The 21,799-nt window shown below is 44.3% G+C and overlaps 3 protein-coding genes and 1 long non-coding RNA gene across 9 annotated transcripts in view; 3 read left to right on the top strand and 1 right to left on the bottom strand.

The window, feature by feature from the left end:
- The first annotated feature begins 124 nt into the window (after positions 1-124).
- c21h18orf21 (chromosome 21 C18orf21 homolog) lies at positions 125-9,732 on the top strand. 2 transcript variants are annotated; one of them, XM_061760115.1, is made up of 5 exons: positions 125-401; positions 2,930-2,952; positions 3,310-3,515; positions 8,432-8,607; positions 8,685-9,732. In XM_061760115.1, exons 1-5 carry the CDS (start codon positions 307-309, stop codon positions 8,863-8,865), a joined length of 681 nt encoding a protein of 226 aa, XP_061616099.1. In that variant the 5' UTR covers positions 125-306; the 3' UTR covers positions 8,866-9,732. The 2 variants fall into 2 exon arrangements, with proteins under 2 accessions (XP_061616099.1, XP_061616098.1); XM_061760114.1 differs by having other exon boundaries at positions 3,310-3,527.
- On the bottom strand, positions 6,795-15,535 carry LOC133471019 (uncharacterized). Its single transcript, XR_009786106.1, has 3 exons — positions 15,445-15,535; positions 14,525-14,618; positions 6,795-7,909 (listed from the first exon to the last, which is right to left on the bottom strand). It is a non-coding gene; the product is annotated as an uncharacterized LOC133471019 (long non-coding RNA).
- Positions 9,889-18,514, top strand: rp9 (RP9 pre-mRNA splicing factor). 2 transcript variants are annotated; one of them, XM_061760117.1, is made up of 7 exons: positions 9,889-10,220; positions 11,063-11,093; positions 11,857-11,986; positions 13,267-13,358; positions 13,640-13,701; positions 15,461-15,641; positions 15,754-18,514. In XM_061760117.1, exons 1-6 carry the CDS (start codon positions 10,072-10,074, stop codon positions 15,633-15,635), a joined length of 639 nt encoding a protein of 212 aa, XP_061616101.1. In that variant the 5' UTR covers positions 9,889-10,071; the 3' UTR covers positions 15,636-15,641; positions 15,754-18,514. The 2 variants fall into 2 exon arrangements, with proteins under 2 accessions (XP_061616101.1, XP_061616100.1); XM_061760116.1 differs by having other exon boundaries at positions 15,461-18,514.
- Positions 18,515-19,483: 969 nt separating this feature from the next.
- elmo1 (engulfment and cell motility 1 (ced-12 homolog, C. elegans)) overlaps positions 19,484-21,799 on the top strand; it is a 45,423-nt gene continuing 43,107 nt past the window's right edge. For 2 of the 4 annotated variants that reach the window (XM_061760088.1, XM_061760087.1), the window contains exon 1: positions 19,490-19,650. The gene's annotated coding sequence lies outside the window, so the exon portion shown is untranslated. Of the gene's footprint in view, positions 19,651-21,799 lie in introns of all 4 variants that reach the window. The other 2 variants (XM_061760086.1, XM_061760084.1) reach the window with 2 other exon arrangements.

Raw genomic sequence — 21,799 nt, 5'->3', positions numbered from 1 at the left:
GTTTGGAGATCAAATAGGCGGATTACTTGTGATTGAACTAGCGATCCTTTGTTGATTTTTAATCACAAAAGACATTTGGGAGTGGTTCGGACTCAGTTTCCCATTATTCACCGCGCTCCTTTGACGTCATTGCCTCGCGACCGAACGTGCCTCTCCGGTCAGCATTAGCTTAGTTCTCTGTTTCCACACGTCTACGCTCACTATGCGGAAATAATTGGCTACATAGCTCACTCGTTTGGTTTAATTGTGCTTATTTATGAAAACGACCAACACGGAAACACACCAAAGGAGTTTACGTGTGGGAAAATGAGCTCGGATGACAAGGAATTGTCGGACGCGTTTCGGCTAAACGCGTCCCTGCTGTTTCAAGAAAGCTGTCCTGAGGAATCCCGATTTTTCCTGTAAGAAAATGACAATTTCTCAACATTTACCGCGTCGAAAAGTCACCCTCACGACCGTCAGTGGCATTGCTTTTGGTTGGGATAGTGTAAAAACACCACAGCTAAATAAACAAGTAAAGCGCGTGTTTTTCCGTGCTTGTTTCTAGCGCCTCCTAGTGGCCAATCCGTGAATAGCAGCCTTAGTTGTGACGTCACAGAAAAGCAAATTCATTAAAACAAGTCTTTCTGAAAATACATTTTGGCGTAATAATATTAGAAATGTTTCGTTTGGTGGCTAATACGTGTAATAAATCAAATTCAATATTTGGAAGTGAAAAAAAAAAATCGAATAATAATGATACATTTTTGGAGGCTAGACTAATTGACATGAGGGCCGCCCAATGATTGTGGCCAATCGCTGTCACGCAAACTTTGTTATAATAAATCTGCCCCCCAAAAAAAGTATCCTGGCGGGAAATGTGCTGTGATTCTTCCCATCCTGGAAAAGTTGGACGTGACCTTCCGCCAACAGCGCCGTCTTTCAGCACTCTGCCGATAACATCTCTCCCGACTAAACATGCACTTAAAAGGAGTTGCATGACAAATATGTAAATAAGAACGTGCTCGTTTACGAGCGGTCGACTCACTGGAGAGACTGGTTGGAAAACAAAATTCTTCAAGATGCTGGCCTGGAAGCAGCAGTCCTTTCACAGATGTTACCCCCACCAAGGAAGATGTGTGTTAATAACTGACATTTCCCTGTTTATCACGAGTGGGGCGGGGAACTCTCAGGACAGGCACGGACTCCAGTCAGGCATTTTAGGCTCATTTTGCTCATTTCCAGGAGGCCAGTGGGCGAGCATAAAAACGCTCCATAAAAACGCTCCATAAAAACCCGAAATGCAAATAACTCAAGTTTTTGAAAATTCAGCCCCCGGAGCCATTTTCACGTAGCAATATGAAACTTGGCAGGTTTGTCTATCATAAGTAGGCTCAGAAAAAAGTCTCAACACGCCAGGCAGGCCTGAAAAGACACAGGAAATTGACAATTTTGGCTCTGGGTGGCCATATTGGGCTACTTTCCAAGAGGTCCTTGAAAAAGGAACTCACCCGAGAGATTTTTTTTTGTTATTACACCAAATTTAAAGCACAAATCATTGATGGATGAGCAAAGCAAAATTGGCAAATATTATTTTCGGCCAGAGCACGTGGGCTGAGAATGGTGTCGTTTGAGCACTCACCATAGAACACAAAACTTAACAGATAAAGTAGTTCAAGGGTGATGCAAATCGCTTTTGTTCCAATGTCATTGAAATGCGCTTAAGCGCCCGGCTAAACTTTTCATTCACAGTTTTAACATTTTTTTTAATTTAAGGCTTGAACTGTAAATAAACTGCCATTTTAATCCAGCCGCCGTTGATTAAATCGGCCGAGCGGGTCCGATTTGAAGGACGCGCGATGGAAAATGAGTTGCCAATCTTCCTCTGTCCTGGTATTTCCCGTGTTATGTTTCACCTTCAGGCCGGTGGAGCGCATCAACAAACGCCTGCTGGCAGACGCCGCCGCCGCCGCCAGATTAAATCCGACCCCAAACAACATCCAGACCTCCCGATTGCACGTGCAGCCTAATTAAAAAAAAAAAGAAGAAGAAAAAGAAAATCCCTTCATTGATTCAAGGCCGTAGCTAAATTTAGGCAGACTTAGCGGTGGCTGACTTCAATGAGAGCCCAAGTATGTCGTTGCTGGCGCTCTGCAAGTGGAGGCTCACATGGCCAGTTGAGGCTTGTGAGATATTTTGCTGGGTTGTCGTGTATTGTTTGGCAGAGTTCAAGTTGGCTTCCACTCATTTTAGACACTTGTATCCAAGTGTCGCCAGTAAAACTGGTGACAAACCTTTGCGCTTGTAGCTGAAATGCTGATTTGAAGTCCAGCTAACTGTGTATTTTTTATTTTATGATTTTTCATTTATTTATTTGTTTAACAATGCAATTAGATTATTTTGGTACCTTTGGCAACTTTCAACCGCTGGGAACTTAAATCGAGCTGAACCAAGCTGCAATCTTTGACATCAGACTAAAAGTTGCCTCATTAAGTGTGTTAAGCTGCACCGCACTTAGACGACGTTTAGTACAAAACGTGCTGGCCCAACCAACCAAAGATTATGCAAATAACTCGAGTAATTCGATTACAAAAAAGGCGACGCATAATCTCCGCCTCAAACCGTTGCGGTGATCAATTTTCCACACAGACTAATGTTAGTGCAGACTCGCACAAAACCAGCGTAGAATGTAATTGGCACGATGGCGCCGAGCGGGGAGGAAAGAGTGCGTAAAGGGGGGGCGTCCAAAGATTTGGGTTAAAAAAAAAAAAAAACACGGCAGAAATGAGATGCGTAGTTGGAGAATTCTTTCTTCCAGCTCAATCTGTCGCGTTTTGCTTCTGTGCGTCCATCGTCTTTGCAAACCACATAATCGTGGCGAAAGTGCTCGGGCAGTATAATGTTGTGCTCGTGTCTGATTTGCGTCTTTTTCCCTCCTTTTCTCCCACAGCGAGCAGCATTTCGCAGGCCTCGGTAAGTCGACGATTCACGCGTGAGGATTTTTGTCCCATTGACATCAATGTACGTTTCATCGTTTGGTGCTCTGCGGCCGTAAAGAACAGACTGCGCTCGCAAAAACGGGACCTTGTCAGTGTTGGTAAACCTCAGTAAACCCACCAGCTGTCTTGGCGGCGACGTAACACGCACGCTGACTCGTGCCAAGCGAAATCCGCAGCGCTCGCCAGCGATGTGTCGCTCAAGTGCCTCGTCCAAGTGATAATCACGACTGTTGCCTCAAAGCGCGGCACGCCGTTTACTGCTAATGGCTGACATTATATCATGGAATTGTCGCCTGTCAGTTGCTACACTTTTGAACGCCCCCTTTTTCAGACATAAAGAATCCAGAATCCGCTGCGTTGGACAAAACATCAGTGTGCCAGTACTGCTTCCAGTGGCTGCGGCCCGACAACCACCGGGTGCGCCTGCGAGCCAAACGCCGGCCGTCCGCCAGGCTGCGGCGGCGAGCCGGGGGTCGTGCGCTCGGCCTGGTGCAGAAACGCCTGCTGCGGCGCTTCTGGACGTCGGCGTCTGCCCTGGTGAGCCTTCAGGTGCCGAGGTTGAAACGCCGTTGCTGTTGTCAATCGTACTGTTTTGGCTTTTGACTTCCCGCTTCACTGAATTGCCTTTGGCTGCAGGATTTGGTCTTCTGGTCCCTCTTGCACTCTCAATCTGTCCCTTACAAATGGCAGGTGAAATTGATTAACAGTCGTTATTGTTATTGCTTCCTCACTGAACAGGTTGTTAGTGTTTCAGATCCTCACCATAATTCACGGCCCACAATTGTAGTGCTTACACTCTTTTTTTTTGCGCTCAGGCTGCGAGCCCACAACGCTCTCATTTGTCAACACGGCGGGCGAGTGTTTTCGTCACGTGACTTGCTCGTAAACTAATACCTCTCCTCTCGGCGGCCATTTTTAGCCTCTTTCCACCGCCAGTCACGCCCTGCCAACAAGCCGGCCCTCGTCTTAACTGCGCTGGATCTCCAAAGCGATAAAAGCCGGAACGCGCTGACGCGTGGCTCAACGTCTTTGGCTTTCTTTGATAGCGTTCCTCATTCACATCATGAACTGTGTCATCTTTTTGTCGTGGTCACAACACACACTTTCCACTTTTAACGCAACACATACTCTGTTTATAGCATAGATATACATACTATGTTCAACTGTGTGCGTAATTCTGTCCAATTTCCAACGTCAACATTTATCTCCCTCATAATTCATCGCCTAAAGTTGTGCTGATATCAAATCCAAAGCACTGCAACGCTGCCACCTACAGGGATCTGTTAGTCATTGTAGTGGAATTTCACCGACGAGCTGGGCGAGACCCTCCTGCAAACCTACCTCCGGCAAAACATACTTGCTGAAGGCAAAAGGTTGCCCACGCGGGTGCATTAATCGATTAGTTAACCCTCCAGATGCTGTCGACTGTGTGAAATGGATTTTGGCATCGAACAAAATTTCAGAACATTCAAAGAGATTCTCCTATCTTGTTACATTTATTTTGCGGAAACGATACATTAAGTTTGTGTAGTCCAATGCCCACCCCTGCTAAAAAAAATAAAAATTAGCGAGCGGAAGGAAGCAAAACATTCAAGCAACTCCAAACCGGTGTGGACCAGTACGAATGTAGGCCGCGAGGTGTAAATGTCTCGCGTGGGTGCTAGGGCCGCTCAGGGTACATATCGTTCAGTGCCTGGGATGTAATTCCGCCTTCCTCTGCGGGGTTGCCGGTCAGATTATCTCGTAGTGGCTCGTTAGCTGAATTGGAGAAAGCGAGTGAGAGGCCGAGACCATAAATGGAGAAGAACGTGTTTATTTCCCCCCCCCCCCGGGGAGGCGGGGGGCAATCTTAAGTGGTTGAAAAATGCTTCCTGGAAAGGGTCGTTTCCTTCGTGAGGTGCAACAATTTATGCCACCGCTGTTTCACCACCAGCCATTTTCTCATTTCCCTCGTATTCCGTAACAATTGACCGCAGCGCTTCCGCCTTTCGGCTTGCCGTCTGATTTGTCGGTCTCGCGACTTTACGGGAGCGAGGCGTGAGGTGCTCAACCGATGCTTCGTCTTAGCACTCCCGGAACAACGGTGGAAGGTAATGTAGAACAACGACAGAGGTGGTTTTGTCGTGTTTTTTTTTTTTTGAACGGATACTAATGAAGAGTCTCATCTGTCCTCACGTGTGTGTTTGTGTCTGCAAACTTTTCCTGTCAAGTTGGTGCCAGCTGGCTGAGTCACCATTGGGGAGGGGGGGGGGGGGGGGATCCAGTAAGCATAAGCAAACATCGTCACTCTCTGGACCGAGCTGAAGCTTCGCCTCCTACGCCGCTAATAAAAGTCAGCCGAGGAACTTGGCGATCCGTGACGGAAGATTAACCGTTGGCAGCGGCGGAGCGGCGATTTGTGGCACATGCCCGACTGTAACTGATCCTGACAACATGAGGCGCGCTAATGGAATTCTATTCCTGAGCGAGCCGCACGTGCCGGTGGATCCTCGTTAGTACTCCCGTCCGGATGCTAACACGACACCAGTCGGCGTTTTCAAAGATCAGCTGGTTAACAGGCCTGGGTTCTTTGTGAAAGTCAGCTCGATCAGTTTCAGGTCTTCTGAAGTAGCAGTTTTGCAGGAACTGTGTGTGAAAGTGAAGGAGCAGATCATCCTGGTTTGTTGCTCCAGGTGTCATGACCCGTCTCCACGCTCTTGATACTGTGCTGCGCTGTGCCGTGACCTCCAGAAGTACGCAAAACCCAACGCAAACAAGTCCCACGGCGCATTGGAGGAATGGATTTTCAAGTCCATATAACATGAAAAATAAATGTTTTGTAAATTTGAAAAGTGATCTCCCACCCCAGTTGGGAAGATAACCAAACCCGAGATGCCTGAAGGTGCTAGCTTAAACAGTCGCATTTAGCGTGCTACGGCTAGTTGGGAATTTGAACTCAGTTTTCTCATTGTTGGCGATGCTTTTGCCTGCGGTTTGAGTTCGGAAAGTCTCGTCGGTCGGTTAATTAAAAATTGGTCGAACGCGTTTGTGGCTAAAGACAAGCTCCTGCGCAATGCGTAGAAATGCCCTGGTAATCTGCAGCCAGATTGCTGCTGTCACTTTATTTCAAAAACTCTTCCAGCGTTATCTGTTTCAACAGCTGCTGTGCCATTTGGAGTCCTTACAGCGTCTTTTTTTTTTTTCAGAAACGAAGCGATTGCAATCAGAGCCCAGCTGAGCTTCGCCGAGGTTCGGTTTGACGGGAGATCACTTGAACGCCTCCTTAGGAGCTGCAAATATTTAGTTTTTTATCGCCGTAAAGGTACCTAATATCTACGGTGAACGTTAAAGTTGGATTCGGTTTTCATGTCGATGTTGGAAGGTTGAAATGTTTTTGTTCGCTAAAATGACAGAAAACTACAACGTTTAGCAGGAGAGCGCAGACCTCCGCCAAGTCGAACTCAGATCGGCCAAAAAAAAAAAGTCTGGCATTTTTGGTCATTCTCACCATTTCCAGGGTTCCTTCAAAGACGAACTCGTCCGAGAGATTTTGTCGGATTGCTGCCAAGTAAGTAGTCAGCAGGATGGAATTTGGGAGACATTCATGGTCATTTTGACCCTTTCCATTTCAATCTAGAATTTTTGTCCGATTTGCGACCTAATTTGAACCATTTCTAGTAGACATACGTGCAACTAAATTGCCAGACCTTGGATGTGAGCGGAGTATAGCGATGAACTTTGACGACTCTCCATGAAACGCGAAACTCGAATAACTCAACACAAGGTCCGATCTTGACTAAACGTCATGTGTGTGAGAAAGGTCCCGCCCTCAAGACATTTGTAGGTGCCCCTCCCACACCCCCATGGTAATAAAATGCGGTGGTAGCAGATCAAAAGCTCTGCTGGGCCACCTATGACCCACAGGCCATTGGTTGCCCAACCCCCCCTTGCTTTAAAGGATTGAAGTTTTGTGGTTATCTGTTAAGTTGCCTTTTTTTTTTTTTTTTTTTTTAATATAATCCTGCTCGGAAGTGCAAGTCCATTTTCAGTTTGTATTGATGTGTGTGGTTTCCAAGGACCTTTTGTGTTTACACGTCACTGGATGAGTGGCCGCAGCGAGCAGCGTTCTGCCACCAATAAATCCCGGTCGGTCGTTCCTGGGGTCGGGGCCGCACCCCCCCTCGCGGACAGATGGGCGGGCCCGTCGGCCGGGTGGCTATAAAGCCGGACCCGCGCTCTCCGGCGTAGTAAACGCTACTGCGGAGCGTCACCTGTCGTCAAATGGCCGCCTTTGTGTCGGTGAGTTTTTACACCTCGTCGGCTGTCGTCCTGCGGTCTTGACCCCCTTTCACTTGACCCCCCCTTTTTGTCTGGATTTGACGGCACATGCAGATGAGGCTAAGGTTCGACTTTGTGTACTGCAGCATCTCAGCAAGTTTTATCCCGCAGCCTGGGGGTAAATGATCTTCGCTTTATCTGCCGCTGAGAGTTAATTCCAGGCAGGCGGCCATCAAATCGGGATCTGCTGCAAATGAGATCCTGATCTGGAGTGGGGAAGGCCACTCGCTGGATTAACAAATTGCTAATGTTTAGGGTGGGGTTTTTTTTGTTTTTTTTGCGCGTGTCAGTTTTATGCAGTTTTTATACGAGGTTTGTAGAGCTCACCCGGAAAAAAGTTGACATCCACACCTCCAACATTTTTGCATCCGTAGCCCCAAACAGACCCCGCCGCCGCATGGCGACGGCCCCTCCCCGTCCTCTCATTGGCTTCAGTTCAAGTGCGTCCCGTCCCTGGCTTTCAGAACGGTACCAAGAAGCTACGAGAGAAGCTCAGCTGCTCAATGAATCACTTCCCGGGCTCCACTGCGGAACATTCCTCAGCAGCTCGGATGTTTGGAGGCTCGTCGTGCGTCACGCGAGGCTCATTATTGGGTTTGCTGTGTCCCGCGGGTCTGAAATGAGTCACAACGAACGCAAAAACATTTGTTTACTGCCGCTTTTGTCTTCCTGGAAAAGTGGTGCGTTCATTTGCTTGTGCCTTTTTCGACAGCGCTCGTTCGCACAGCTGTTACGGCCTCTCGTATTTCGATAAATAGATGCGGAGAGACGGCAGCAGTTGCTTTCAACGCAATGGGGCGTGGCAGAATGTTTGGAAAATAGCATCGTGTCATCTTTTTTTCCAACCTCAAAATCATTGAAATAGTTTCAAAAATATGTACCTTTTTCGGGAATTATTAACGCATGCATTTGTGACTATCTCCATATTGATGCACTAGAATTTCCTCAATCCAGGACAGAAATAAGATCTAAAAATGATCAATACCTACTCTTTTAAATACTGTTACTTGTGCGTCCTGTTATGATAGATATGTCCACCCAGTTTCCTGTCCGGGGCCAATTTCTTTTATTTGTTTGTATTTTTTTTTATTTATTTTTTTTAAACAACTGTGTCGTATGTGTTCTCCAATCCGTAGATGGCCACCTGCCACACCTGCAGCAAGACATCCAGACACAAAGGAATGAACCGGGAGTTGTTGTCCACCTTCCACACCCCGGGCAGCGGCGGCAAGCACAAGACGCCTTTGTCGGCCGCCGCGAGCACGCCCGCCAAGACCCCCGGCAAGGACAAGACCGCCCGCCGCACCCCCAGGTCTGCCAGTCCAGCTAAAGCACAACAATCGCCACCAGACAACAGGTGATCTGAACTGCTCTTCCTCCATTCGCCAGGTCGTCCACGTCCTCCGGCACGCCCGGCTCGATCTCCTCGTCCTCCTCCACCCCTTCCGCCACCAAGACCCCCTCCAAGGGCAAGAATTGGGTGGTCCAGCGTCTTAGCAAGCTCCTGTTGCGCGAGGACAAGCCGGATGGCAAGAAGGGAAGCTTGAAGGACTTCCTCTCCTCACTCTGAGTCGCCTCTTCTTCTTTTCTTTTTGTTAACAAAGCTGTTTACACTTAAGGAAGGAAGGGAGGGAAGCTACTTTTGGTTCCTGAGGTGCTACAGCGCCCCCTCAGTCTGGGATGTTGCAACATCACCGCCGCGAACCTCAAAGTGACCAAGTGATGCTTTTGTTGAGGTTTTGATGTGGAAATTCCTTCAATGAGCATTTCTGCTACACTGCTGCATGTGGAATATTTGAGGGATTGATCGGTATTGATCAACGCCACGGTGATGTTGTTTGGTGTGGCAGGACATGCTAATTTATCAATATTTTAACTTTTTTAAGAAATGTACAAACAATATGATTTGCTTTATTTGCTTTGAAAAAGTTAGCTGTTGATCATCTTATTGTCTCATTTTCTTTACAAAATTCAGTTGTTTTTTACAGTGAAGCAAAAAAAAAACAATTTAAATGTAATTTGGTAATACAGTATTTAGTTGTTGGCCATATGTGCTGACTGCAAAAGTATGTGCATTTTATTTTTTCTTTGTATGAAATTTTTGGAATTAAGGATCAAAACGTTTTGATAAGGTAACTTGTGTATCAATGTTTTGTTTTTTCCCTATGGCTTTATATTTTGATTTACACACGTATGATTTGCTCTCCCATGACAATTCAAACTAGTTTACTAAATGGCTTTTTGTTGCAGATAAAATGTTTACAATATATTTACAAGGTAATAACATTTGTGGTTATTATTTGTTTAATATTCTCAGATTTCTATATATAAAGTGTTCTTTCCCGCCTAGCTATCTTAACATTGTATCAGGCTTTAATACCTCATTTTGATTTCTATTTCACGTCGCTATGAAATAAAACCTTTTCATAAAGTGAAACTGCTATTTATCACTTTTTTCGTCTTCAAATTAATAATAGAGACACAAATATGTGTACGCGTTATAAGATAGTATATGTATTGTTTTCGTTTATATTTGTAATAAAAAATTTGATTTTTAGTATACGCTGATGCAGTGCTGCCCGCCTCCTGCTGAGGGCGTTGGACTTACAGAACGCAGCTCTGCTCGCCGCACCGGAAGTCCAGCACAACATCACCGCAATGCTAGCTCGACATTAGCCTAGCCACCGTTACTCCCGCAATACTTCACCTAAAGTAGCTTTAAACGCATTTATCCGGCATTATTATTATTAGTGTGTTTAACAACCGTTGCCACAAAATGTCGAGTAGGAAGAGATCGAGGGAGAAAGACGACCGGCGCGAGCACAAACGACACAAGACGACATCTAAGGAGGACGACGAGAAGCTTAAAAGTCAGATGAAGAGACTCAACCAACAAGTACAAAACCTCAAACACATCGAGACTTTGTGAGTGCTAACCTTATTTGTTGAATTGATTCAAGCTTGACCAGGACTGGGCCATATGGCCTTAAAAATAAATCACCGTTTTAAAAAAAATCTCTTTGTTTTTCTCCCCTTCTGTGATTTGCTTTATGTCTTTATTTCTCATTTTTACAGCAAGTGTCTTAACGAAAATCAACATCCGCAAAAAGAATGATTTTATATCTATAATAAGGGGTTCGTCTGGGAAACAAGCGTCCCTTTTGTCAAATACTAAAATGTGTCAACTAATTGCGGTTTTAAATCACATATTCTATATATAAAATGTCTACACACCCCTGTTGGACTCCCAGATTTTTGTGATGTAACAAAATGAAACTCCGGTAAGTCATTTCAAAACGATTCCCACTATAATGTGACACATAACCTGTACAATTACATTGGATAAAAATTACTCTTTTAGAGAGGGAAGTTAAAAAAAAAAAAACTGAGATAATGCGGTTGCACAAGTGTGCACACCCTCTAGTAACTGGGATGTGGCTCTGGTCAAAATGAACCAATCACGTTCAAGCTCATGTTAAACGAGATTTAGCACACGCCTGACGCTATTTATTTCAAGTGACATCACGTGTCTTGTAAACTACTGCAGCTCCACTTTGTCGGCAACCACGCTGTTAGTGTAAGTTATGCATGTCAGCGGAGATATGCTTTGACGTACAGAAGCTACTAAATCGATTTTTTATTTTTTTTTACCTGACAAATAGACTAGAATTAACTGATAAAATCGTTGACTCGCCCTGCCTGACTTATAACGTTGGACCTGGTTTTGCACAGTAAGTATGCAATTAACACATTTTCTCTTCTTCTAGCTATGAAAAACCTCCACCTGGATACATTAAGGTAACTTCACTCTCATGGTTTACCTCATATGACCAGAAAAGTGACTTTAAAACTAGGCTTTACACGATCAGGATTTTTGGGACCGATTAGCAAGTTTAAAAAAACGATAACCGATCACAAGATGGAGGAATGTGTCTATTTAAATGACCTGTTCATTTACTGTATATACTTGTCGAACTTAATTGCTCAAAAAATTATATTTGCAATAAATAATGTATCTTTGTTCCTGGCATAGTGACAGACACAAATGAATGGTCTTCTATTAGATGGCAGGAAGTAAATACAGTCATTAATGTATCCACTTTTTGCGACATTTTTGTTTGTTGGTGTGCCGTGAGATTTTTCAATTGTAAAATATGTGCCATGGCTCCATAAAGGTCGGAAATCACTGCAAATTTGTCTTGTAGTCTGATCCGGGCATTACGTGTTGCTCTGTCCCACACCGCCAATGTTTTTATTTTTTATTTGTTATAATTTTTTTAAATAACTTCTTTGGCCGTCAGATATTTACAGTACTACGTCAAAAGACACGCGACAAGGCTAAAAGTAAACTAGCTTTTGGATTCAAACATACTGTGCACGCGGCGCCGTGGAGTAAATGTCTTTTGCGGAGCGGATCGGCGAATTATGACATTAAAGCCGATCAGCATAAAATGCTGAATATCGGCCGATACCGATCAGCACGATCAAATCGGTGTAAAGTCTATTTAAAACATGTTGGTGGTCGTTGAGTTGACTCATCCCCTCTAACTTTGATTGACAGGAGCACGAGGAGAAACCCGAGGACTGCATTCCTGCCGAACCGGGAAATGAGGACGCGCGCAGCTTCCTGGCCAACGCGCCCACGAAGGGCCTGTGGATGCCGCTGGGCAAGGAGGTGAAGGTGATGCAGTGTAAGTGCCGTCCCCAGATACCCCGCAACTATGCCCCCCTAGCGTCTGGATCGAAAACACTTTTGTCTTCAAGAGGTCATATTATGGAAAATTGCCTTTTGTTTACGAGTAGTGGGGTCGAAATCTTTAGTTACACAACGGGAGCCTTTGACAAGGTAGACGGAATCACAAACCGTTGGAAATAGCTGTTAGTGTTAGCACAAAACCTTCAGGCTTCTGCTAGAAAACTCATTCAAAAAAGTCAGGAAAAGCCTAAAAGAACAACTTTATTTGGGGCTAATAAGAGGGACTTCAAACAGCAGGTGCGTGCCGACTCCCGTTTAACATGAGTTTGAATGTGCTTGATTCATTCTGAACACGGCCGAGTTGGAAAAAAATGGAAAGCGAGGTAACGTTTGGCCGTCTGCGACGTGGCGGGTGCCTGGGAAAACAAAACAAACCAAACGTACAGCTGGGATCTTCATTGTTCTCCAACTGTCAGCGCCGACGTGCAACAAATGTCCACCGTGACTCATATTCTCTCTCTCTCTCTCTCGCACGCTCATCGGAGAGCCTCCGAATTTCTTCAGTTTGTCAAATTCCAGGGAGATGGCCTCAAAAAACGGAGGTCACTTTCAACGCATTTTGGGGGAATAACAATAAATACGTTTGTATTTGTATTTTTGTAATCAGACAGATGAAAGTGAATGTTCTGAACTTATCTTTCCATTGTCAGCAGACTAATGCAGTTTTTCAAAGAACTTTATTTTAGATGGACGGCATTTGCCTCAGTTGCTTTGATCCACAATTTGGGAAATTACTGCTCAATTAGTACATCGGTTTGTATTTTAATAAATTGTTAACGCTCTGCCCTCCTTTTTCTAGTGTCATAATAAAAATAACCATGCTTAGTATTGTTGACATTTGGCTGTCATTCATCCCCCAAGTTTTTTTTGTTTTGAACTCCTGTTTCCAATGTTGTGATGAGCAGAATAATGTTATTTTTTTTAAATATATATATTTTTAAGGGGATGTCACTTGGCTACATTTGCTTGATCCGCTTCTGGGGAAAACGTCTGGGGAAAATTCATAATTAGTAGCGAAATTTGTATTAGTGTTCTGAACTCCTGTTACCATGGCGACCAAGGGGCGGATCTAGGGTGTTGCACCGAGGCAAGCGGCTATTAATTTTCCTCAATATGCCCCGTTTTTAAAAAGGCCATAAAAAGATGTGATTAATCAAACGATTGCCTCGCCAATTATTAGTCACTGATATTTGCATGTTTTGTTTTTTGCGGCAGGCTGGAGGTGCAAACGCTACGGCCATCGCACGGGAGACCGGGAGTGTCCGTTTTTCATCAAAGGCAACCAGAAACTGGAGCAGTTCCGCGTGGTGAGTGCAGCGTGTGTATTTATAAAAAAAAAAAAATTATGTCGGCTGGTCTATCTAATGTAACCTAAGGGGACAATGGAGCAAGCACTCAGCCTCTGCAGTCATTACCATAAATGCAACTGTCATTTTCCCCCCCCCCCCCCTCTAACCGGGAAAATGCTGAGTGACGGCAAAAAAAAAAAAAGGGCGGGGGGTGTAAATGCATTGTAAGAGGCCATTTCCCGCCTGCTATATCTTGTCTCTTTGGCGTCCATTTTGACAACTTCCTGTTTCCCCCGCAGGCCCACGAAGACCCCATGTACGACCTGATTCGGGAAAACGAAAGAAACGAGAAAGAAAGCAGGTAAATGAGTGTTGATGCAAGTAATATTCTGCGTTTGTGTGGTGGCAGCAGCAGACTGGTGTGAGTTTGCATACATTACAAAAAGGTCACTCAAAGGTCACCTTTTGAAGCCTCTCGTGTGTACGTGCGCACATTCAACATTTGACGTCTTCTCTGTAAGGAGACGAAACCGAGTCCAAGCTCCCCTTCCAAGTCACATTTTGAACCAGTAATTAAAAAAAAATCGTTAGGTCCCCTTTGGTATGGATAAAATTTCATTGTATTTTTTTCCGAGTAGGATTAGCCACACTATTCCCATAAAACTGAGCAAGAACCAATTAATTTTGTGGTGTGGTTCGGAAAAATGTGCGTGTACAATGTTGTCAACATGGAGAAATATTGTGTGGAGCAAAAAATGCACAAATGTGAATGATGACTTGAGTTCGGAGCAGTCAAAACATGTTTTCTAGTTCCAGTTGCCTCATCGTATTATTACATAATTCCCCCTGAATGTGATTATTATTACAGAGTGTCAGCAGATCTTCAATTTTCCGAAACAAAGGCCTTAATTAGCTGTAAAATGATTCATACACCTTAAATCTGCCCAAAAACTCTAATGTTGCTACTTTTGCTTTGGGAAAGGTTGTAAAATTTTACTTTTCTATCTTTCTATGTCATGCATCAAAAACAATATCGCTAGATATTACAATGTTCTGATATATTATTGAGACAAACCTTATTGGTCACATAAATTAAAATAAGCACAAGTGACACATTTTACACTCGTTTTTTTTCTTGTCTTTTTTTTTCCGTGTTAGTTTGTCAGTCCTGTGCGCCTGCTTACCACGCTCCCTCGACTCCGGGGCCAATACCGAGTACGCCGTTCGTTGCCATGACCGCCTGGGAGCTTGTGGCGAGGCGAGAGACGACTGATTTTCCTTAAAGACCGTGTAAAAAGTGAATTTTTCAAATGCTAAAACAGGGCCTAAGAACGCGAACACCTCAATGTTGCCTGGCAAGTGCATGCACTTCATGCAGAGAAAGGCAGATATATATATTTTTTTAAGTTTAACTTGACAACCAGCATGTGGTCCCGGGCATCGGGCTAGCGTGGCCACTTTAGAGCGCCTCGTTGTCGCGGTGTAGTACCGCCCCGCGATGACCCGGTGGGATATATTCCAGAAAGCGCAGATATATATTTTCCTGGATCAAACATGTCGTTATGTCTAGCCATTTAAAAACGATGCTAGACAAAGTAGTATCCGTTTTGTGCACTTTATTGTGTACATATATTTTTTTCCCTCAATCAAATTTGACAGGGTTGTTAACAACACTTCTCGGTGTCAACTTTGCAAGACGCGTTTTCTTCGCTCTACAGGGACTTAGTCAACACAAACAAACCACCTTCACATGGGGCTCATCGATAGTATTAGCTAGCCTATTAGCCTATGCTCTCCATTGTTGTTTCAGTCGAAACCGTTTGGTAGAACACATTTTGCCACCGCTTTTATTTTTGCAAGTTAAGCAGTCGCGAGGCGATGTTGACACTGGCGTTTTAGCCGCATGACATCCCATAAAACGCAAGAGATTCCATCTCTGATTTGTGTTAATCTTCCACTTAGTGGTTAGAACACGTCTCATGCTCGTGAATCAACACGTCCTCGGGCCAAAACTTTTCAAGAGCGACTCGCGTCTACGCTGCGATCGCAGCTGCGGCTCGGACAAAGGAAGCGGCGCCGATGGTGTTGTGCCTGATTCTCTGACCTGGCCTCCTCTCCAGGATCCAGCAGCTGCAGCAGCTTCTCCAGGACACCACGTCCACGTCCACGTCCTCGTCCTCGTCCTCCGACTCAGACGGCGGCAAGAAGAGGAAGAAAAAGAAGGGCAAGAAGAAGAAGAAGAAGAAGCAGCGCAAGAAGAAGCACAAGCACGAGTCGACCTCCGAGTCCGATTGACTCGCGGTAATGGAAGCCGGAGTCAAGAAATGCACCCTTAAGACTTGTTCCTCCCGCAGGTGTCGAGACCCCTATCGTCCAGGAGAAAACATGATGATTTTTTTTGTTTTTCTTTCAGATGTTTGCATCATTTTTGTATCCCCGTCATCTTTGGTTTCTGTGAAAGCACTCTGTTGACTACGGAGTGCGTAACGGAAACCGCGCACCGCCGCGCTCTGGTGTAAGCCCTCAGGACGCGACTGCGGAGCATACTTGGGATGGTTTGAGGTTTGGGGGTTGTTTGCGCTGGAAAAGAGTCGACTCGGCGGGTGAGGAATGTACGCCGATGTTTGTCGTGTCCTGAGAATAAAGACAAGTTTTTGGGGTTTTTTTTTTTTCCCACCGTGCTTGAACTCCCAACTCTTAAAGATGTGACGAAGAACTTGCTGTGGCTTGGTCCCACTTTTCAGACTCTTCCATCTGTCTGGTCTGGAATTTTGTGATCACCATCCCCCCATCGCTTTATCATCTATCACTCTCGCTCAGTTGAAGCAGATAGTCGCTTATAAGCCAGGTTTCTTCCTTGCGTTCTGTTGCATAGCTGTAATTGAAGACGACGACGACAAATGTTTTTAATCGACTCGAAGTCGGCCAGTCGATCTGGAAGAACCGGTCCCAATTTACGCTTGGTTTTAGGTCGGAATGCTGCCATCTTTTGGTCCGCAGCCGAGGTCTTGTTGCCAAAGACCTTACGGCCTGCCGCATTTGAAATGAAAAGTTGGTACTGTGACACTATTTTAAGATCCGATGCCAAAATAACCGGGTAAAGGCTAACTCCTAAGCGCTAATGTCATTTCAACACTTGGTGCGCCAAGAAACTTGAGATCAGTGAGATGAAAGCAATTTATCATTTACTTCTCTGTGAAGCAAGTACAGTATATAAACAACCAGCGATAAGAGCCAGTCACTCGTTCCCAAATTTGGTCTCGAGCGAGACTATTACCAGTATCAATACTGCAATCTTTCAATCCAAAGTCAAAGTTTCACTTTAGGAAAATGAATGAGAATCATTCCATCTTCCTAAGACATCGAAGCAGCTACTTAGTTCCTGTGGTGTTAGAACTTGAGCAACCGATACCACGAGAGCTTCTGAGTCTTGTCTGTTGATTGCGGCGGTAATCTCCCAGATGGGATTGAGGCCTTGGAGCGACCCGGCAGCGAGGTTTCGTGGTCCTGGGGAGTTTTATCAGAGCGTTCGGTCGTCTTCAGTCTGATTGAGTTGCTAAGACCAGACAGGTTTCAGAGACAGCAGGTAAGAGTTTATTCTACAAGAGTATAGCGCTTCATGTGGGGAACAATGGTTTTCACCTTGGCAGCGACAAGCGTCTGGATCCGAGTGAAAGATTTCCACACACTTGAACGAATAAAGCTGGCGTCTCGTTCCCTCGCAGCTGCGTTGGGCGAAGCGACTCGCTGCCTTTGACGTCCCGCTGCGCAGCTTTAAATTCAAATGCGGCCCCGGATAGAAGGATTACTGTTGCCGGCTCCCCCTTCCAGTTAGAAAACATAGCCGCCATTTACGAGCGCAAACGCGTCTGAGGGGAGAAGCGCTTTAGCGTCGATTAGCTTCGATTGTTACGATGCTGCTCCAAGCACATCGTCAACCTTTTAAACTTTGAAAACTGTCCGCTGGCAAACATCATCGACATAATCCCGTGTGTCTGTGCGATGGTTTTATATGAACATTTACCAAACTACAAAGATGTAGTAAAACCGCCAGAGGAAGCTGGTGAAACTCGGATTTGTTCTCTTCAACTGTACAGGCGTGCAAAATAATGTAGCCACACTTCATACAAAGACTTACAAACTAAATGCTCAGATTAAATGAAGATGCAGTGGATATATATGACAAGCATTCGCAATTGTACTAAAATTTTTAGGTAGCGAGATGTACGCTTATCACAGAAAAGAAAGAACAGGGAGAAGTGCGAAAGATGCAAAAAAAAACAAACCAAAAAAAAAACATTTATTTCTGCGATTACCCAGTAAACTCAGTCCCAACTTCAGCTCCACCCGCTGACTCTGGTGGGGCACATTTTCACTTGCCCCTACATAGAGTTGTACTTTGCAACACACAGATATGTTCTTTTATCGCCAAATACAGTATGCAGTTGCTTTAAATCACCTGTACTGTACTTTTACTGTAGTCATGTGATTAAATAGAAGACTGCAAAGAGCAAAATGTTAGCTTGCTTGCTAGCTCACGTGTGCTTTGGTGACGTTCAGATCGTTTTTCGTAGCGATGTCGCACATTTACACGGTCACGTGTCTCTAGGCGGAATATGCAAATAGGTTTTGTCTGCAGCTTGGGGCAGAGGGCCTCACTGCCCCACTTGGCAGAAAAGGGACAAAGGTAGCGGCAGGATATCGACTGAAACTCCTCAAACAAAATTCACAGCGAGTTTGATTGAATTACTGTTGTGCAAGTTTATTTCCCACACAAAAGCGCAACCTGCTGGATCTGGCGGGCACTGCCCGACTAGATCCTTCACAGAATCATGCGTTGCTACAATCAGGTTTGTTTTTGTACCTTCATACATTCTATTTTCTTTCAGTTGGTTGAGAGCGATTAAATAGAAAATGTCGCAACAATAACAAGAAGCAGGCACAACAACGTAAACCATTTGTTTTCCGAGTGATGTCACACATTTATGGTGTCACTTGTTGCCAGGTGGAATTTGTAAACCAGATTTACAAAAATACCAACGCCAATAAATGTCTTTTATGCATGATCTACTGTTTCATCAGCAATGTGGGGCAGAGGGCCTTGTTGCCCCACACAACACTGAAAGGATGTAAAAAAAAAATAAAAAATCAATACTCAACAAATGACTAAATCACTACTTTGTGAGCCGTTTTTCTTCAAAGTGCCACCTTCTGGATGTGGTGGGGCGCTGCCCCACTTGCCCCTTCACAGAATCCTTCAATTCCAGTATTCTGTATTTGAATTTTTCAAAAACTGTGTAATTTACCAAAGGGATCTAACTGAATCATTGTGAGTAACGTGAGAATCGCAGAGGGAAGCCAGAGAGCGTTCAATAACGATGAATTATTAAAAACGTCTCCCCACCTACCCGTGACGATCGAAGCTTTTATTTGGCATTACCACTCACTTCATTTGCCGTATATTCTCCTCAAGCAGAGGATTTTTATTTTACTGGATGCACGTCAAAAGAGGTTACAATAATTGGAATCTGAACAAATGTGTTTTTTGGGGGGGGTACAAAATATGCACACCACTGCAACCACAGGAATAAACATTAAGAGCAAAATTCCTGCAATTACATGAGGCGATCAATGGATGCATGACTTTTTGATGTATATGTATGGACTTAACTATTATGGTAGATATTAGATTACATAAAATTCTATTTTTAGTTCTAAAAGAATTACTTTTTAATAAACTTTGTTTACATTAATAAAAGTATGGTATTACATATATAATATAATAATACAGAGTACATACAATTTTGGGTTGTAACTGAAACTTAAATTTGGTTCAGTTTTAATCATGTCATGAAATAATATGAATTGTAAAATACTGTAATAATATTTTAGAAACATTGTATGAGAATCATGCGATGCAGTAAAAAAAAAAAAAAATGCCAAGAATTAATTTGAATAAAATTGAATCCTAAAGGATTGAAATAACTCAAAATGTGTTGAATTTCACATTAAATGAGCATACCAAAATATTGACTACGCTGCAAAATGAAACCATTTCTTACAGTGCTCTGCAATGGTTTTTAAACGTAAACGACACAATGCTCGCTGAATGTGTTTCGTCTTCTTGACAGAGCTGCTGCTTTGGGGTTGTCGTGACGGCGGCGGCCTGCAGGGGGCGCAAGAGACGAGGAAGTGTCCGCATCCACACACACACACACACAGGAAGAGAGAGAGAGAGAGAGAGTGAGACACGCACACACGCAAAAGCACACAAGCAAGTCCAGTTGGAGAAGTGTCCTCGCCGCAGCAGGTACGTCAACGCTTTTCTGCTCGTTCTCGCCTTTTTCGCCTTTTTTTTTTGTTCTCTTCCTTTGTGGCGAAACATTGCGCAATGGCGAGCTTGGCGCGTGCACGTGTTTTGCAGCTTTCCACCGCTTTCGTAGACGCGCGTTCGTTTACGTGTGTGTTTTGTTGTGTGTGTGTGTGTGTATGTATGTGTGTTTGTGTGTGTGAGAGAGACTTTTCCAAGTGACATTCGAATGAAACGCTGTGTGTAAGTTGTGTTTTATTGTTTTATACTGCTGTGTGTGTGTGTGTGTGTGTGGGCGCGTGTGTGTGCGCGTGTGTGAGTTGACGCCTGCCTCTGCGCAAATGAAAGAGATGCGTAATGGTGCGTTGACCCCCCCCCCCCCCCTTTTTTTTTTATTTTATTTTTTTTACCTTGCGTGCTCGTCATGCCGCCTCGGTTTCTGTCGTCCTCATTGTCATTATTATTATTATTATTGACAATCTACGCAGCTTTTTAATAATGGCCTAGCCACGTGGACGTATTTCACCCGAGTGTGAGGTGCACGCAAAGTTTGGAATGCGTCAGATTTTCTCGAAATGGTGACACCGCCCCCCTGAAAAGATGCACAGGTGTTTTGAGACGCTGTCAATCAAACGCACCCATCTGGACCTTAACAGGAAGCTCAGAAGTGCCTCGTTGTTTTTCTTTGGAAATGTTGTTAAATTGAAAAATATGACTCCGCAAGGCGGGATGTATGTTTTGGCAAGCCTCAAAATGTACACGTGTACACTTCAGTGCTCGAAAATGATGGATGAACGTATAAGATTACAAGTCCAGGCTGTAAAATGGATGACAAAGCAACAGGTGACACTGGAGTTGGGTTCAAGAATGCCCAAATATACGCAAATGCTTTCAAAAACATAATTTTCACCACTTCGGTGTCCAAAAACAGTATTGGTTCATGTGAAAACAGATTTTTAAGCTGTTATGTGCATGCCAGAACAACAGGTGGCGCTGTTGCCCCAAACGCAAAATCCATAGTAGCCAATCAGAAGCCTTCAGGGACGCCCAGATGTACAAAGAAACAATATCAGACCTTGTAAAAGTACATTTTTAAGCTCTCAAATGTTTACCTGAGAGACAGGTGGGGCTGTAGCCCCTTCATCTAAATTTATTGTAGCCAATCAAAAGTCACTTCTGAAAAATGCATAACAACAGTAATTGTGAAAATATTGATTACAGCACACCAATCAATGAGAAATGTCACAAAAAAGTCGACGCACAGTTTAATTATGTACCTTCTGCCATCTAGTGGAGGAGCATTTTATGGTTTTGCCTGTCACTATACGTCGCTAGCATAGATGGATCACCAAAATGACATTATTTCGTAATGCGTAACTAGTTTCAGGACCAGTCAAGTGAAATGGGACCATTTCCTGTGGCTATCTCTCATGGCACACTGGCTGGGAATTGTTGATTGCGGTGATGGGCATTGTTAGCCTAATAGCGTAATAGCCTATGCCATCTTTAAGCTACTGTCACAATCTCGGTTAAAAAGTTTGTATGTTTACAAATTGTCATTGTAGATTGTCAGTCATCCAGGTGAAGGGTGAATCGAGGCGAGTGGACTCGTCGAGACATAAATGCGGAACTACTCGATGAAAAACACACAAATATTACAAAAGCAGTGCAAAAACATTCGCCCCAAAAAGGCAAATTGTTAGCCTTAAAGCATAATTGCGAAAGTCATTTTTAACTTATTGTTACAATATTGATTACAAAAAAAAAAAAATACCATGGTGCTTGGTCAAAATATTTGTTTCTTGTTTTCCAAGAACGTTCAAATATGGCCGAGGCAACTATGCTATTAGGCTCGACTCATGTGGAATGTTTTCTGGGGAATTTTTGTTTTGCGGAAAGCACTCTTGACTGAGAAACCACAGCGGCATCTGGCGTTGGCTCACAAGTTGCACTCATTCGAGTTGTCTCGTTGCGGTTCTTTAACGGGATGTTCATTATTGTGGTTTTCAGAGTCAAACTGCAAACGGCGTCACATTCCCTCTACGTTTTGGCGCGGCTACATCGGAGATGCGAGCTTACAACGCGGGCTTCGAAGCCGAGGGGCTCGCATGTTTGCGGCAGAGCGTGACGCGCCTTTCGCCCGCAGAGC

This window comes from Phyllopteryx taeniolatus, chromosome 21 (genome assembly GCF_024500385.1).
Source record: "Phyllopteryx taeniolatus isolate TA_2022b chromosome 21, UOR_Ptae_1.2, whole genome shotgun sequence".
Classification (NCBI taxonomy): Eukaryota; Metazoa; Chordata; class Actinopteri; order Syngnathiformes; family Syngnathidae; genus Phyllopteryx; species Phyllopteryx taeniolatus.
Note: the sequence above shows the minus strand (reverse complement) of the source record. Positions and strands in the feature narration are given on the sequence as shown.